The sequence below is a fragment of the Lonchura striata genome, chromosome 3 (genome assembly GCF_046129695.1).
Source record: "Lonchura striata isolate bLonStr1 chromosome 3, bLonStr1.mat, whole genome shotgun sequence".
In the NCBI taxonomy this organism is placed as follows: Eukaryota; Metazoa; Chordata; class Aves; order Passeriformes; family Estrildidae; genus Lonchura; species Lonchura striata.
In genome coordinates this window covers 27,811,175-27,828,153 of record NC_134605.1, presented here as the reverse complement: position 1 = coordinate 27,828,153, position 16,979 = coordinate 27,811,175, and the positions used below count along the sequence as shown (strand labels likewise).

The following is a 16,979-nucleotide window of genomic DNA, read 5'->3' as shown; positions in this document are numbered from 1 at the left end:
CTTTATACTGGTTTATATAAACCCCTCTCTTAACTCTGGCACTGATCTCCCAGTATCCACGGTGGCTATCCCAGTATCCTCACAGATATGCCGGTATCCTCCTGGATATCCCAGTATCCACACTGGGAGAGGCTGAGGAGCTGCCACAGCAAACTGGGGACACGCATCATTTAACCTCATAAAACGTGGCTTTTTGAAAGCGTGAAAGAAAACAAACTGTTTCCGAAATGAGTCGTTTGGGGAGTGTTGCTGTTGTTGTTGTTGTTTTCGGGGGTGTTTTGCGGGCTGGGGTCCAAAGGGATTTTCCCCCGGTCTGCGGGAACGCCCTGCCCGCACTCAAAATGGCGGCGGCGCTTTGGGGCGGCAGGCGGCGGCGAGGTGAGGGCGGGCCGGGGCTGGGAAAAACCCTCGGGATGGAGCCCCGGAGCGCCGGGAATCACCCCCGGGAGCGGCGGGAGCGATCTCGGCTGCTCCTGCTGGGCGGAAGGGGATTCCCGGTGCTCCTGCCGGGCGGGAGATGATTCCCGGCGGCTGCCGCCTCCGGCAGCGCACAGGTGACCCCTCACGTCCCGGAGCGCCGAGCCTCCCGCTTATGCCAAGCGCTGGGATAAACATTGCCTATCTCTGCTTCCCTCGCAGCTCTTCCCGGATATCTGCGCACGGATACAAATCTTGTGGCTGCATTCAAAATCCAGAAGATGATCCCGGCTGTGCCAGTGGCACGAGGAGCAACACGGCGCGGCAGCATTCCCGGAGGATGGTGAGCGTCGGTGCCGGGCCAGCCTTGTGTTCCTCGGGGGAGGAGCCTTTCCAGGGGTATCCCGAAGGTAACGTGGTTAGGGAGAAATCCAAGTGCTCTGTGTTTCAAAAAAAAAACCCCAAACTTTAGGGCTTTTAGAGGAATTTGGCCAGCAGTTTGCTGGAGGGAGAAAGGAAATTCTCTGGAGCATAAACGGAGATTTTTTTTTTTTTTTTTTTCTTTCCCCTGGAGCATAAATGGGGATTTTCCTGGAAAATAAATGGAGATTGGAGGGGTAAATGGAGATTGATCCTGAACGATAAATAGGGATGCTTTGGAGCATAAATGGAGATTTTCAGGTGGATAAAACAGAAATTTTCCAACAGGTAAATGGAGATTATAAAATAACACAACTATTAATATTTTTTCGGAGATTCAGGCCACTGTTGGGCTTTATTTTTTAAAGGAATTGTACCAATTCCAGTTGCACTGATTCCAGTTTCCCTTCAGGAACCCTGTAATTGAATTGAAATACAGTTTGAGTTTTGCATCAGTTCTGATGCAATTAAATTGTCTTTGCAAGTAATCTCATGGATTAATTATGCTTTCTGCAAATCTTGCGCTTGTGTGCACATTTTTAAACTATTTTTTCCCAAACTGCCAAGGAAAAAAACTGGAAAGAAGTTACAAACAAACACATAAAATGAGGAGGGAATGGGGTTTTTGTTTAAATCATTGGAGTGAGTGTTCTGGAGACGTAAGTATTCAGCAGCACTTTGTAAAACTAAAGATCAGTTTCCAAATGGGAACAAAAACTACAAATCTCAGGGTTTTTTTCTGAAGGAAAGAATGGTGGGAATTGGTGGATTTGTGGAAAGATGCTTCAGTTGCTGGAGGGCTTTAATTCAGAAGAAGCTGAACTTGGAGATGATCTTGGAATTTATCTCTTCCATTGGGCTCCATGTCAGATCCTGGTGTTAGAGGAGCTCCAGTGGGAACACAGATCAGGATCTTATCGCAGATGGGAATCTTGCAAAGGAGCATCAGGAAATTAGCACGTGCTGCTCTCATTGATTTCTCTAAGCACTGCACAGAAATCAGGATTTCCTGCTGGAAAATACGGAGGCAGCAGATGGGCTGGAAGCTCCTGTGGATTTTGGAGCTGAACCTTGGGATCTGCACTGTTTCCAGTGTGGTGGGGTTGTGTCTCCACATGGGAATAGTTGGCAGGTGTTGGGTTGAGAGCATTGCAGAGATCCCTGCTGGCTGTTGGAATTACCCAGTAGGAATCTGGATGTGAGCACTCCTTTTCCAATAGAATTTAGGAAACACTCTTTTGCCTATATTCCCTCAATTTCCTGCTCCTGGGAGATGGTTTAGTTCAGGTGGTGGTGACCCATCAAAGGTTGAAGGTCTTTTCCAATATCAGTGGTTCTGCAATTAGGGTTGTGTCCCCACATCAGGGACATGAAGCTGGTGAACAAGGTGAAGGGTGAACAAGGAATTATGGCATGGAATTCCACTGAGCTTTCCCTGCCATACTTGAATGGAAAGACAAGAAAAAATATTCCAACGTTTTTCTGTTTCTTCTGGCAGGATGGAGAAGAAGAAAATCCTGATGAAGTCCAAGGTTGCTGCTCCCAACCTCCTGAGGGCTCTGTATTCCCTCTACCAGCTTGGGCACCTTTGTGACGTGACAGTCCTCACCCAACACCTGGGAATTCAGGAGGAAATCCTGGCTCATAAAGCCGTCCTGGCAGCTTCCAGCAACTACTTCAAGGGGCTCTTCCTGCACCAGGAGATACTGGACACCCAGAAGTGCACGGTGACTCTGCAGGACATCTACACCGAGGAGTTCACCTCCTTCCTGGAGTTTGTGTACACAGCAGAAGTGGAGATAGAGGCGGGAAAACTCCAGAGGATGAAGGAAATAGCGGAAAGGCTGGAATGCAAGGATTTGCTTGATATCTGTGAGGAAGTGAAAGCAGAAGGCAGGAAGGGCTTGGATTTGAGCCTCCACATGAAAGGGCAGAGGGGTGAAAAGAGGGGATCACAGTGGCCTTGTATCCAGCAAGAGGAAAACCCCAGGAACTCTTCCCAGGTCATGGCAATTCCCATGCAGAGAAAACTTTGGGATAGGCAGAAACATAAGGAGCTTCTGCCGGGCTATGAGCTCATTGGTGGCCAAGCAGGAGGCCTGGAGCAGGAGGCCACAGCTTTTCCAGCCCCAAAATCCAGGCCAGCAAAGCTGCCCAAATGCAACAAGACACATTCCCCAACCAGACTGTGTGTGGATATCACCAGCCTGGAAAACAAGGATGGTCATTCTCTCTGCAGGGAGAAGGAGCAGAAGCAGGAATCCCAGGTGTGTCCCTACTGTGACAAGGCCATCAGCTCCAAGTGCAGCCTGGCCGCGCACATCCGGACACACACGGGGGATGGGTGCTATAGGTGCCAGCACTGCCCCGCCAGCTTCACCCACAGGGCTGCCTACACCTCCCATCTCAGGTATGGCATTTCTGGGAATGCACTTCCTTGGGATTCTGTGATAAATCATTCCTGGAGTCCTCCCTGTCTCAGTTCCAGAATTCCTTGGATCTGACTCGAAGCATGCTAAAATAGGGATTTTTCATTTGACCTTGCAGTGACGATGACTGGATTGAGGTCTCCTAGATGGGCAATTTAGGGAATTTCCCACTGGATTAAGGGGGACTTGTGCAACCAGATTTCTTTGGAATCCTGAGATTTGGGGTTTTAAATAGGAATTTTGTGTCTCTATCTAGGCATTTAATCTCTATTTCCTTTAGTTTAAATCCATGATTTCATGGCCTGGGAGGAAAAGTCCATCCTACATTCCTAGTCAGGTGAAAAATACAGATCTTAATGAACTGAGGCATTTTAATTTTCTTTAATTATCTGGTCCAACTCTTCCCAAAATCTCCCTATTTTCAGGCTTTCCAAACATGCTGGGAATTTCTTAAATGTGCAAGGAACAATTCAAGGGAAAGGACTCTTCCCCCAAGGCCTGAATTGGAACAATTAAACAATTAATAAGTTTCAATTAAACTTAATGGAAGTTGTCCTATTCCCCCAAGGCCTGAACTGGAACAATTAAACAATTAATAAGTTTCAATTAAACTTAATGGAAATTGTCCTCCATTTTTAACAGGAAAATCCATGAGTCTGGGGAAGAGAGGAAACTCCTGCCTGTTTATTGGATGGTGGTTCCACCCACACATGGCCTAAACCCCACATGCCGTGACAAAGATCCCAACGGAGAAATTTGGGATGGGACACCGGAAACCTCAGAGTGTGAGGAAGATGCCAGGAATTCATCCATTGCTGAAGCAGAAAGGAGCAAGGAGCAAGAGGAATCCCAGGAAGCTAAAAGAGCAAATGAAGATGGAGGTGGAATGAGTGTGAAGGGCGAGGAGCAGGGAGACTATGACACAGGATACTCGGAAGTTGAAGGAAGCAGGGACAACGAGGTATGTTCTGAGGAGGAGGAGGATGAAGCCTCAACAGAGAAGGACAGCAAAGAACCTGAACCAGGGTTTAAACTAAAGAAGGCCAGTGAAAGTGTGGCCAGCAAGAAATCCATCTACGTGATCCATTGCGACAAGTGCCAGGAGCAGTTTGTTTCCCGGAAAAAATATGTGGATCACTGCCGGGATGTGCACCGGAGCCTGCCTGGCAACGTGTACCGCTGCGAGGTGTGCAGCAAGGCCTTCGCCAGCTATACCAGCTGGAAGGAGCACCGTGCCTATGTGCACAGTGAGGAGAGGAGGTTCTCCTGCAGCCTCTGCCAGGCCACCTTCAAGAGGAAGCGGGATGTGAGGACTCACTCCATGCGAAAGCATGAGGGCAGGGCCAAGCGGCCACTGTGCTCCGTGTGCGGCAAGATCCTGAGCTCCCACACGGCGCTGGTGTTCCACATGCGGACACACACTGGCGAGAAGCCCTACGAGTGTGGCGTGTGTCACTCCAGGTTTGCTCAGCCTTCCCAGCTCAAGATCCATACCAGGTCAGATTCCAGCCATGCCCATTCCTTGCCCCTTAGAGCAGGAACATCAGGATATTTGAATCAGTGGGATCTGTGATTAATTCCCTTATGCAAAGGCTTTGGCCCCATGTTGCATTTCCCATGGTCAGGATTACGACATGGATACCCTGTCCAAACTTGCAAGGAATATCTGTCATTTCGGACAGGCTCTAAAATCCCACTATGATCCTCAGTGATGAAGAGTGAGTCAGGGTTCCTGGAAAATGGATTCTGAGCTGTGCTCGCTCTTGGAGCAAGGAATTCCCATGGGATTTCATCCTCATGTGCAACTCCAAATCCACACTACTCGGCTGGAGGTTCACATGATGAGTTATTCCCTGGTGATGTCTGTGTAGATGTACCCTCTCCCAGGAGAGAGTGAATCATCCCATGGAATTTCCCATCTTTCTCCAGAGAAGATTGATGATAATCCTTAGTTCTGACAGCTCAAAATCAGGAATTATTTTGGACAGCATCTTCTTTAGGTTGGAATAGGTTAAGACCAAACATTAGGCTCAGATTTTTCTGATTCTGTCTGATTTTCTGTCATTTTCCCTTCTTTCTCCTTTCCCATGCTCTGAGCTGTCTGGGAGAAAAAGGTGGATTTTTTAGGGCCTGAAAGTGAGGAAAAGGTAAATTTTAAATGGGAATTTTGAATTTTAAAAGGTCAATTTTAAATGGGAATTTTACTCCTGGAGTGTAGCACCTGTACCTGTAGACACTCAGTTTTCTGAGGGAGCAGAATTTCCTTTTCCCACTACATTTAAAATCCAAACATGGTTTCAAATCCATTATTTTAGGGATCAAGACCTAATTAATTACTAATCTTTGATGCTTTCTCTCCATTAGATCCCACACTGGGGAGAAGCCCTACATTTGTGAGGACTGCGGTGCTTCCTTTGCCGACAGAGGAAAACTCACTGGCCACAAAAGGACACACACAGGTGGGAATTAAATATTCCAGGTGGTTTTTCCATCTCTTTCCTGTTTTATTGCTGAGATATGAAATAAAAACCCCTCCTTTTTTTTTTGTAACTCATGGAAGTGTATCCAAGTACCACGAAGGAATTCATAGGGGTAGAAGGACTTTTAGCCTGGAGAAAAGGAGACTCTGGAGGGACTTTGTTGCTTTCCACAATTCCCTGACAGGAGCCAGGGGGAATTTGGGCTCTGTTCCCAAGGAACAAGTGATAGGGTGAGAGGAATGTCCTCAAGTGGTGCCAGGGGAGACTCAGGTTGAATATGAGGAGAGGGTTATCTCTTCATGGAGAGGGTTATCAGGCACTGGAATGGGTGGATGCCTGGACGTGCTCAGGGGACAGCTGGATGTGGCACTGGTTGCCGAGGTGGGGATTGGGCAGAGGTTGGACTCGATGACCTTGGAGGTCTTTCCAGCCTGGGTTCTGTGATTTGTAGGCTGACTCTGAAGGACAAAATTCCCCTGTGAGAATTCCCAATGTTCAGTTTCTCTTCCCTCAGGAGAGCGGCTCTTCAGATGTGACGTGTGCGGGAAGGACTTTGCCACCAACGAGTACCTGAAGTGCCACAGGCGCTGTCACCTGGGAGCCAAACCCTACAGGTGTGAAGTTTGTGGGAAAGCCTTCGGTCTCAGAGCCTCCCTGGCCCAGCACAGCAACGTCCATGCAGGTAATTCCAAGGCTGGGAAAAGGAATGGTGGCTTTGTGGTACTTCCCACAGTGGATGTGGACATTCCATCCCATTGCTGAATTAGGGGATCCCAGAATCACTGAGGTTAGGAAAGAGCTCCGAGGTCATAGAGTCCAAGCTATGCCCACTCCCCACTTTGTCAGCAGCCCAGAGTACTGAGTGCCACATCCAGGCATTCATTGGACAGCTCCAAGGATGGAAATTCCGTTGGGAAGTAGGCGTCATCCTGACCCTGGCTAATGGGAGCATTGTGTGTTATGCTAGAAAACTGAGGCCTGGATTGTGCAGCTGAAGAAATTTGGAGTAATGCATGGCTGTAGCCTTGGCAGGTATTGGGAAATATTTATCATGGGATGGCTGGGATTGGAAGGACCTTAGGGGTCATCTCATTCCACCCCCTGCCATGGACACCTTCCACTCTCCCAGGTTATTCTAAACCCCATCCAGCCTTGGACACTTCCAGGAAGGGGTTGAAGAGCCAGCTGCTCTCTCCTATGTGATCCTAACCCTGTGTTTGCTGGGATTGTTATTCCCAGAGACCCGTCCCTATTTCTGCGAGCAGTGTGGGAAGGCCTTCACACAGCAGGGAGCTCTGCGGCGGCACCAGCGCATCCACACTGGAGAGAAGCCCTACAAGTGCCGGGCCTGCGAGAGGACCTTCACTGACGTGTCCACCCTGCGCCGACACGTAGCGGTAGGACATCCACAGGATCTTCCCCATTCTCAGTGCCACCTCCCCCTGGCAGCGGGAATTTCCAGCCCTCGGAAGGGGCTGTGCTAGGGACTAGTTTCAGGGCAGCATGGTGAACCACCATCTTAAAATCTCTTCCTGAAATTTGTGGGATTTTGCTCCAATGGCACAGCAGCTCCCACTGCTGGCTACCAGTCCACTCATCTCCCAGCCCTAGGTGAAGAGTCACCATCCCTGGAAGTGACTGGATACAGCATTTCCTAATGATCATCATCTCTGAGATCTTTTCCATTGAAAGATTCCACGAAAACATTTGAGAAAGGACTTGAGATTTTAGATTTTTTTATGGATTAACTGCAGTCTTTGATGCTTTAACCCTTATTCCAGCCTCGTAACACATTCCCGGCATTCCACTGGAAAATGCTGAGCTCTGCTCTTCCCAGAGACCTCCAGGTCCTGGAAGTGACAGCACACACAGAACAGGAGGCTCCCTTCCAGCTCCAAGTCAATATTTTGCCTGTGTGCTGAAATTCCAGCTGATTTTGGAAGAGTTCCATGGCAGCAAAGCCAAAAATTCAGCACAGATTTGGCAAGAGTCTTGTTTGTGTTTGAGTTAAAACTTCATCATGGAGTTATCCCAAAATTGTTGGATTTAGCTCTGGATGAAGTTAAATGTTTGGCAGTTAAAAATCAGATCTAATTGTTTTCCTGTCCCACTTCCTTCTTTTTTCCCAGATCCATGACCGGAATGCTCACTGGAGAAACTTCTTGATTGACCTCACACAAAAAAAAGACAACAATTGGTCCAAAATAGAGACTTTAGCAGAAGTGCATCCAGGAGGAGATCCAATGCCGGAAATTTGATCAGTTGACCACGGGAAACTTATAAACGAGGAAATGCTAAAGCAGCAGCAGCTCACATGACACCTGGGCTTGGGGACACCGGGAACACTGACCCCTCCCTTTTGTACTTATAAAGTCACTTTTAGACCCAGAATGGACTGTTGGAGGCAGAATGGTGGGTATTATCCTTTGGAATGCAGGGAATCATTCTCGATGGTCACTGCCTCGGGAGCTGCATTGCAGGAGGTAAAGGTGTAATTCCTCATGAGGGTGTTTATTCCACTGAAATGTTCGCATCTGTCCAGAGGTTTCTTTTTCCCAAAGCTGCGGGAGCATCCCATTCGGAATGGGCAGGGTAGGGTGTGTGTTTATACAAACACGGCGCAGTGCGGCCGCTGTCTGTCACCCATTCCTCCTTTAATAAAGCTGCCAGTTCCGCCCAGCCCGTCCCTCCTTCATTCGCCCAGGGGAAAACGCCGGGATTTGGGAATGCCAAATCCGGGGGCTAGGCTGCGTTGCCTAGCAACACCCGGCTCTTCTCCGTGACGTCACGTCCGGCGCGCCTCCGCCGGGGCCGTGGCGCGTCAGCGCTTCCGGCCGCGCCCGGGGCCGCACGCACCGGGACAGGACCGGGAACAGACCGGCAGCGGGCCGGGAGCCGTGAGTGCGGGGCTGGCCCCGCCCCCTTCCTTTTCTCCCCTCTTCACCCCTCATTCTCCCCCTCTCCTCTTTCCCCCAGTTCTTTCCCCCTCCCTTTTCTTCTCCCACCCTTCCCCCATTTCCTCTCCCCTTTTTTCCCCGGTCCTTTCCCCCACCTCATCATTCCCATGTGATCTAGAGAACCTTTGCGAATGGGATTGGAAGTGGGCACTGTGGGGTTCTCCATGGCTTCAGCAGCAGCCGCCTGGGAATCCTCTCCCATTCCCCTTTGGGCTGGAGCTTTTTGCCTCTTTCCAGCCAGTTTTGCCTCTGGAAGGGGAAATAAGAAATGGACATTCCTGAGAAATGGACAGTGCTCAAATGGAATTAGAGGGGTAGTTGTCAAATAACACGAGAAGTAGTTAAAAATCACTTTATTGTGGTAAAAAAGTGGGATTTTGGTATCACTGATTGTTTATAAAGCATTGGGTGAGACATCATTTAATTCCCAAGCCATGGAAAGGAATTCCTCAGATTCCAGTAGTAACAGGGTTAGACTCAACAGATTCCTCAGGGCACCTTTAAATCCATAGAAATCTGGTTTGTTCTGTGGTCAGATGTTTGGAAAAACACCCCAAAACTTCCACTCTTTTACAAGCTTTGGAGCAGCTTCAAGCATTCCCAAGAAATAGAGGCCGATGGAAAGTTGGAAATGGGCCTTCAGAATGTGCAGGCTGTGAGTCCGTTTTGAGGAACTCCCATCATTTGTGGGATTTTCAGTTGTGTGAATATGATTATCCATCACATAAGCGTTTGGAATTTTATGTGGACAGCATTTTCAGGTGTATTTTAGGACAACAGTTAGCTTTTGCTTAATCTTGTCTTCCTTTTATTGTTGCCTGGCAAGGCTAGGAATCATTCCTTAATTCCAGGTGCCTTAACTTCGATCTAGCTCTGTTGGCTCCATCCCTATCCCAGCTTCTGACAGCCTGAAGGGTTTCATGGAAAATTAGGGTTGGGATTTAAGCTCAGATTCACTTTGTGGTTTTCTTGAGGTTCTGGAGATTGGTCCAAGGTTGGATTGAATGATTTCGGATCTCCTCCCAGCCCCAGCTACTGCAAACCTGTGGAATTCCGCTGTCTGATGTGGGATCTTGTTAGCACGGAGAAGGAAGATGGAAAGCAACCCCGTTCTGCTGGAATCCAAATCATCCCCCATCAACCTGCTGAACGAGATGCAGCAGCTGCGGCTGCTGGGCCACCTGTGCGATGTCACGGTCAGCGTGGAGTACCAGGGCGTCCGCGCCGAGTTCCCGGCACACAAGGCCGTGCTGGCCGCCACCAGCAAGTTCTTCAAGGAGGTTTTCCTCAACGAGAAGCCCGTGGATGGCCCCCACAGCAATGTGTTCCTCAACGAGGTGCAGGTGGCAGATTTCGCCTCCTTTCTGGAGTTTGTGTACACAGCACGTGTGGAGGTGGAGGAGGACAGGGTGCAGCGCATGCTTGAGATCGCTGAGAAGCTCAAGTGCCTGGATCTCTCCGAGACTTGCTTCCAGCTGAAGAAGCAGATGCTGGAATCCGTGCTGCTGGAGCTGCAGAACTTCTCGGAGTCGCAGAATTCCGAGGAGGAAAGTGCCACCCGCCCGAGCACTGTGCCCACGGCAAAGGCCGAGTGGGACTCTCCGGATTGTTCCGGAGCCATGCCTGGCCATGGAGCATCTCCTGAGGGGCCGGCTGCCAAGTCCAAGGAGAAGATGGACAAAAAGAAGGAAGTGCTGAAGGCTCCTTACGCCAAGATCCGCAGGGCGAGCGGGCGGCTGGCTGGCAGGAAGGTGTTCGTGGAGATCCCAAAGAAAAAATACACCCGGAGGCTGCGGGAGCAGCAGCGGAACGCCGAGGAGGAAAAGGAGCCCAAGGGTGAGGAGGGAGAGCGGGAGCAGGAGGAGAACTCTGGCAAACCTGAGGGGACCTCCCCGGAAAACCTCCCCAAAGGCGAAGCGGACAAAAAGAAGCGCAGCGGCACCTTCAAGTGCAGCACGTGCAGGAAGGAGTTCCTGTACGAGAAGAGCTTCCTGAAGCACATCCAGCAGAGCCACGGGGTGGCCTCGGCGCTGGAGTTCCGCTGCGAGACGTGCGCGCAGACCTTCGCCAACCGCTGCAACCTGCGCAGCCACCAGCGGCACGTGCACAGCAGCGAGCGCCGCTTCCCCTGCGAGCTCTGCACCAAGCGCTTCAAGAGGAAGAAGGACGTCAAGAGGCACATCCTGCAGGTGCACGAGGGCGGCGGGGAGCGCCACCAGTGCCACCAGTGTGGCAAGGGGCTCAGCTCCAGGACGGCCCTGCGGCTCCACGAGAGAACGCACACGGGACACAAGCCCTATGGCTGCCCCGAGTGCGAGGCCAAGTTCTCCCAGCCTTCGGCGCTGAAAACCCACATGAGGTAGGAGCGGCTTTCCCTGGACTCGAGGTGCGGCCCTCAGGGCCTGCTAAATCCTTGGCTTCTCTTCGTACGGGGTGCAGCCTTCAGAGCTGCCCAAATCCCTGTTTTCATATGGGGTGCAGCCCTCAGGGCCTCCCAAATCCCTGTTTTCATATGGGGTGCAGCCCTCAGGGCCTCCCAAATCCCTGTTTTCATATGGGGTGCAGCCCTCAGGGTCTCCCAAATCCCTGTTTTCATATGGGGTGCAGCCCTCAGGGTCTCCCAAATCCCTGTTTTCATATGGGGTGCAGCCCTCAGGGTCTCCCAAATCCCTGTTTTCATATGGGGTGCAGCCCTCAGGGTCTCCCAAATCCCTGTTTTCATATGGGGTGCAGCCCTCAGGGTCTCCCAAATCCCTGTTTTCATATGGGGTGCAGCCCTCAGGGTCTCCCAAATCCCTGTTTTCATATGGGGTGCAGCCCTCAGGGTCTCCCAAATCCCTGTTTTCATATGGGGTGCAGCCCTCAGAGCCTCCCAAATCCCTGTTTTCTCCTCATATCCTGCATGGGCCAGGCCTGTGCTGCAGGGAAATCCAGGTGGGATTCCTCCAGCACATCCTTAGACTCAATACGAAGATAAGTGCGGAAATATTTGGGAAGGATTTGGCAGGATTTTCAATGGGAAAATGATGGATTTGGGGGCGAAGTAGGGAAAACAATGGATCTGGGAATAGGAGGAGGTGGCACGTCACTGATATTACCCATATGGAGCTGATCCAGCACCCACTGGGTTTTATCTGTCCCAGGCTGTTTTTATCAGGGAAAAAAATCATCTCTGAGGGGTTTTAACCTGATTTTGTCAGTATTTTATCTACTTCAGAGCATTTTGATAAGGGAAAAATCAATCCTGAGGGATTTTAGCCTGATTTTATAAATTTTATCTTTCTGAGGGCATTTTTATTAGGGTCAGAAGTAGACTGAGGGGTTTAACCTAATTTTATCCCTTTTTTTTAACCTGTCTCTGGGCAGAGCCCTTTTCATGAGGGCAAAAATCATCTCTGAGGGGGTTAACGTGATTTTATAGTTATTTTATCTGTCCCACGGTGTTTTTATCAGGGTAAAAGTAATTTCTGAGGGACTTAAACGTGATTTTATCAGTTATTTCATGTGTCTCAGAGCAGACATTTTGATCAGGGCAAAAAATCCTCTCTGAGGGGTTGAGCATGATTTTGTCAGTTTTAGTTTTCTGAAGGTGTTTTTATCAGGGCAGAAATTAACTCTGAGGGGCTTGAACCTGATTCTATCAGTCATTTTACCTTGTCTCGTGATAGAGACCATTTTATCAGAGTAAAAATCTCTGAGGGGTTTAACCTGATGTTATCACTTATTTTATCTGTCTTCTGCCAGAGACATTTTTATGAGGGGAAAAAATCCTCTCTGAGGGTTAAAACCTGATTTTTGTCCATTCTCATAGCCTTTTCAGGAATTTTGGACACTGGAAACTCAATGCTGCCTTAATTTGGGTGTGGTGTCATCTGGTGGTGGGGATTTCTCCTCCTTGGGGATATATTTCGCCTTGTGGATGTGTCTCTCCAGGAAAAGCAGCCATCCCAACACCCTGGGAAGCTTCCCCTCACATCCCAGAGGATTTGGCGCCAAGACCTGGAGAGAATGTTTGGAATTGGGCTGCATTTCACCTTGAAAAATTTGCTTTTGCCATAACATTTTTGGATATGGGTGTTTATCCAGCAGTAAGGTTCAGTGGCAATGAGGGAAAGGCCCATCCTGGAGTTTGACCATTCCTTCTTCCTTGCAGGATCCACACAGGGGAGAAGCCCTTTGTGTGTGACGAGTGTGGGGCCCGCTTCACCCAGAACCACATGCTCATTTACCACAGGCGCTGCCACACAGGTGAGGCTGGAAAACTGGGAAAGTCCAATCCCAAACATTCCAGTGAAAATGCTGCCTTCAGAAAATGCTTTTTGTTCACATTTTTATAGATAAAATGAGATATTGTTGTCTCTTAGCTGGGATTTGTCTGAGAAAAGTTCCCGATGATATCCCGTGATATGAAGCTGAGGGAGGGTTGATTTAAATTGAATTTTGGGAAGAAATTCCTCCCTGTAAGAGTGGTGAGGCCCTGGAAGACTTTTCCTAAAGAAGCTGTGTAGTCCCCATCTCTGGAATTCCAGGCCAGGTTGGGAGTGGCTTGGAGCAACCTGGGATAGAGGAAGGTGTCCCTGCCCATGGAATGGTTTGGAACTGGGTGACCTTTTAAGTATCCCCACAGCAAGGACATGCTCCGGAATTTCCCAAATGCTCTTAATGCTTGTTATATCCTGCTTTTCCCCTTTTTTAGGGGAAAGGCCTTTCATGTGTGAAACCTGTGGGAAGAGCTTTGCCTCCAAGGAATACTTGAAACACCACAACCGGATCCACACGGGATCCAAGCCCTTCAAATGTGAGGTTTGCTTCCGGACCTTTGCCCAGAGGAATTCCCTGTACCAGCACATCAAAGTCCACACAGGTAAGATGTCCCCCTTTTTTTGATACACAGGTAGGATGTTCTCCTTTTCTTGGATACATTCCTCACCACTGCAATATTCCAGCAAGGAATTCTCAGCCAGGATTTTCCCCATGTGCACTGCTGGATGTGTCATGTTCTCCCCTTCTCCCACTAGTCCTGAATGACAGCAATTCCCTGGAATGCTTCCATAGGCTGTGGAGATACCTTAATAAGCTGCCAGGATCATTGGTGATGGAGAGCTCTGGTATAGCTCCGAAGGTTTATCGTGGGGAGGAGGAGAATGGGTGTTTCTGCAGGCCTCCAGCTGCGTAATAATTAGCATTGACTCCATGATTGCAGAAGGCTGATTAATTCCTTTATTGTATCATCTTACCCTATATTATACTATACTTATTAAGGAACTCAGTAACCCTTACAGCCAGTCTGATACAGCTTTGACCTAACTGGTCAATCCATCCAAACACCATCCAGTGTCCAATTAAGAAATCACCCTTTGGTAAACAAATCTCCGTGACACATTCCACATGTGCACAACAGCAGGTGAAACAAGGTGAGATAAGAATGGTTTCTCACTCTTTTCTCTGATCTTCTCACAGCATTCCCTGGGAAAATGCCTGGGAAGGTCTGTGCCTGCTCTCTCTGTGGCCAGAGAGCTGCTGCCACAAATGGGATCTCTTTCCAAACAGGGCATTTGTGGTGTCTTCAGAGTGGTCCCAGGGTTGGGGGTGGCTCAGGGGGTTCTTGCTCAGAGAAGAGTGAATAAGGAGGAGGAATACTTGGATTCTGGGCAAGACTTGAGTCTCCAATGGAAAATCCATGGAAAAACAGAATGGCTGCACACCTTTATGGGGCTGGGAGGAACTTGCTGCCTCCACATGGGTCTCAGTGTGATACTTGTGCCACCAGGATGTTTTCCCTGACCATTCCCTGTCAGCCAGGGGTTGCTGGGCATTCCCGAGGCAGCAGCTCTGCTCTGCCCGCATTCCCAGCCTGTCTCCCATGCCGCATTCCCAGGGGAGCGGCCATACTGCTGTGACCAGTGCGGGAAGCAGTTCACGCAGCTGAACGCGCTGCAGCGGCACCACCGCATCCACACCGGTGAGAAGCCCTTCATGTGCAACGCCTGCGGCAGGACCTTCACCGACAAGTCCACGCTGCGCCGGCACACCTCGGTACGATCCCACGGTCCCCACGGCACATTTCGCTGCTGGGCAGCTCAGCGCCCCCACCCCTCCTCAGAGCCACCTTCCCTGGAATGACGGGGCAAGCCCAGAGCAGACTTCCAGTTCAAAGTTGGGGTTAGGTGGGCTGTTGGGAAGGAATTCTTCCGTGGGAGGTTGGGAAGGCCCTGGCACAGTTTTCCCAGAAAACCTGTGGGTGGTGCATTCCTGGATTTGTTCAAACCAGGTTGGACAGGGTTTGGAGCAGCCTGAGACAGGGGAAGGTGTCCCCGTCCATGGCAGGGGTTGGGACCGGATCATCTTTACAGTCCAGTCTTCCAACCCAAACCATTCCATGACTCCATAACAAAAACCTTTTCTACCAATATCAAATACAAGCTTGATCCAAACTTTCGCTTGTCATTCTGTATCCAACTTTCTCTCTCCTGGTTATTCCTTTGCAGATCCATGATAAAAACACCCCCTGGAAGTCCTTCCTTGTCATCGTGGAAGGACCCACAAAGACTGACGAGGGGCACAAAACGGAGCTTCCTGATGAGGAATACGAGGTGTCCCCCAAAATCCCAGAAAAGCTGCTGTCCTTCCCAGAGAACAGCCCCTACCAGAGTCTGGCAGCAGTCCCGGGAAGCGGGAATTCTAGCACTGACTGTAAGGCCTCTGGAGCACAGGAGTCCCTGCTGGGAGAACTCACTGTGCTCCACACGCAGACGGACTCTGGGCAGCCCCAGCTCCACGCCCTGGTGAACATAGAATGATTTGGGATTGCCTCCTGCTCCTTAGGCTGCAGCCTTTGTACAGTCCTTGGCCTGAGGGAGGCTGGTGGTGGGAAGCTGGGAGAGGGTGGATTTCCAGGTTTACTCTGGAAATTCCTTCCCCAGCTCCATCTCCTGATGGTCAGGCAGGGTGACACCACACTAGGGAATTTGTAGGAGTTGATCCCTTGAATATTCAGGGGGTGGATTAGGTACCTTGGTGGTGCAGGTTTGTTTTCCAGGGAATTCAATGCCACATGGACAATCAGGAGAACCAATGTTTCTCTATGACATTTGCTGTGTTTTCCCCAGTGGACTTTCATCCAGGAGAAGTCTGGCTAAATTTGCTTTTCAGGAAATGTTGGTTTCTCTCTGCTTTTGCCAAAGATCCCAGCAAGTGGGAGCAGCTTTCATTCCAGGAGTTTCATTCATGGAGTTTCATTCCAGGAGTTTGGAGTCTCTGAGCAGCAAATAGGGGCAGGTGGCAGCCAAGTGCTGCTTCCTTGGTTTTATGATTGCATGGAAACTGGAGCAGTCTGGCACTTGGATCCTGTCACTTCTCACCTTCCAGCTGCTCCAGCTCCCATGGAATTGGGCACTTAGGAGACCAAAACATCTCCTAGAATAGTGTGTGAAAAGGAGCTGTGCTGGAAGGGGCTCAGTTCAGAGGCTTTTCCTGCTCCATTTTAATGGAATAGGATTTTGGGGGGTTTCCCTTGAGCAGGGAAGCCTTGTCTAGCTGGGCTGACTCCTGGTTTTTTGCAACAGCAGCTCACTGTTTAATGGTTCAAACCTTGGGATGGGCTTCCCAGTGTAAAAACCCACAGCTTTTCCCATTTTTTTTTCTATTTCTTTGCCTGTTCCTGTAGTATTCCCACAGCAATTCCTCAGCTGAAGCTGTGAGCAGAACTTTGGGAAAGGTAAGCACAATCCAGCCTGGTGAAATCCAGCAATAAAGACCCCCGCCCCCCCCAGCCTGTGGCACAGAGCTATTTTTTGGGATAAAGGGATGGCAGAGGTGTTCTCATGGAATTATACACTAGAAAAAAGGGATTTTTTGTATCAGAGGACATTTCCAAGAGGTTATATTTGAGATACTTATTCCTGCTGGAGCTCAGTTATTCCCAATGGAAGGAAAGGGGTGTAGATATATTTAAGGGCTGAGCAGTTGGATCTGGAGCCAGGGAATATTTTGTACTCTTGAGAACATATGGAAATAAATTACTTGTTTGAGCTGTTCCTATTAAAATACGGAATATGGAGACCTCCCAGTGACTCAGTCATATCCAGTGGGACACTTTGGGATATTGACAGGCTTGGAAAGTTTGCTTGGAGAAGGTCCAATTTCCTGGAAACCTCAGAATGAGCCTACAAGGAAAAGTGGGAGGGATTCTTCATCAGGAATTATAGTGACAGGACAAGAGGGAGGGAATGGCTTCCCAGTGACGGAGGGGGAATTCAGGTGGGTTATTGGGAAAG

At 49.6% G+C, this 16,979-nt stretch overlaps 2 protein-coding genes across 2 annotated transcripts; both read left to right on the top strand.

Moving 5' to 3' along the window:
* The first annotated feature begins 331 nt into the window (after positions 1 to 331).
* On the top strand, positions 332 to 8,425 carry LOC110474320 (GDNF-inducible zinc finger protein 1). The gene is made up of 8 exons (XM_021537641.3): positions 332 to 378; positions 640 to 760; positions 2,336 to 3,247; positions 3,909 to 4,763; positions 5,631 to 5,725; positions 6,261 to 6,428; positions 6,986 to 7,143; positions 7,876 to 8,425. Exons 1-8 carry the CDS (start codon positions 342 to 344, stop codon positions 8,002 to 8,004), a joined length of 2,475 nt encoding a protein of 824 aa, XP_021393316.3. The 5' UTR covers positions 332 to 341; the 3' UTR covers positions 8,005 to 8,425.
* Positions 8,426 to 8,640: 215 nt separating this feature from the next.
* GZF1 (GDNF inducible zinc finger protein 1) lies at positions 8,641 to 16,764 on the top strand. Its single transcript, XM_077782005.1, has 5 exons — positions 8,641 to 11,062; positions 12,857 to 12,951; positions 13,400 to 13,567; positions 14,582 to 14,739; positions 15,192 to 16,764. Exons 1-5 carry the CDS (start codon positions 9,798 to 9,800, stop codon positions 15,501 to 15,503), a joined length of 1,998 nt encoding a protein of 665 aa, XP_077638131.1. The 5' UTR covers positions 8,641 to 9,797; the 3' UTR covers positions 15,504 to 16,764.
* The last annotated feature ends 215 nt before the right edge of the window (positions 16,765 to 16,979 follow it).

Excerpts from the sequence above, each read along its gene's own strand:
- LOC110474320 (XM_021537641.3), top strand. The coding sequence starts at position 342 with ATGGCGGCGGCGCTTTGGGGCGGCAGGCGGCGGCGAG. Across the intron at positions 3,248-3,908 it reads GCCTACACCTCCCATCTCAG|GAAAATCCATGAGTCTGGGG; the intron begins GTATGGCATTTC and ends CATTTTTAACAG. Across the intron at positions 7,144-7,875 it reads CCCTGCGCCGACACGTAGCG|ATCCATGACCGGAATGCTCA; the intron begins GTAGGACATCCA and ends CTTTTTTCCCAG.
- GZF1 (XM_077782005.1), top strand. The coding sequence starts at position 9,798 with ATGGAAAGCAACCCCGTTCTGCTGGAATCCAAATCATCCCCCATCAAC. Across the intron at positions 12,952-13,399 it reads CCACAGGCGCTGCCACACAG|GGGAAAGGCCTTTCATGTGT; the intron begins GTGAGGCTGGAA and ends CCCCTTTTTTAG. Across the intron at positions 13,568-14,581 it reads GCACATCAAAGTCCACACAG|GGGAGCGGCCATACTGCTGT; the intron begins GTAAGATGTCCC and ends CCGCATTCCCAG.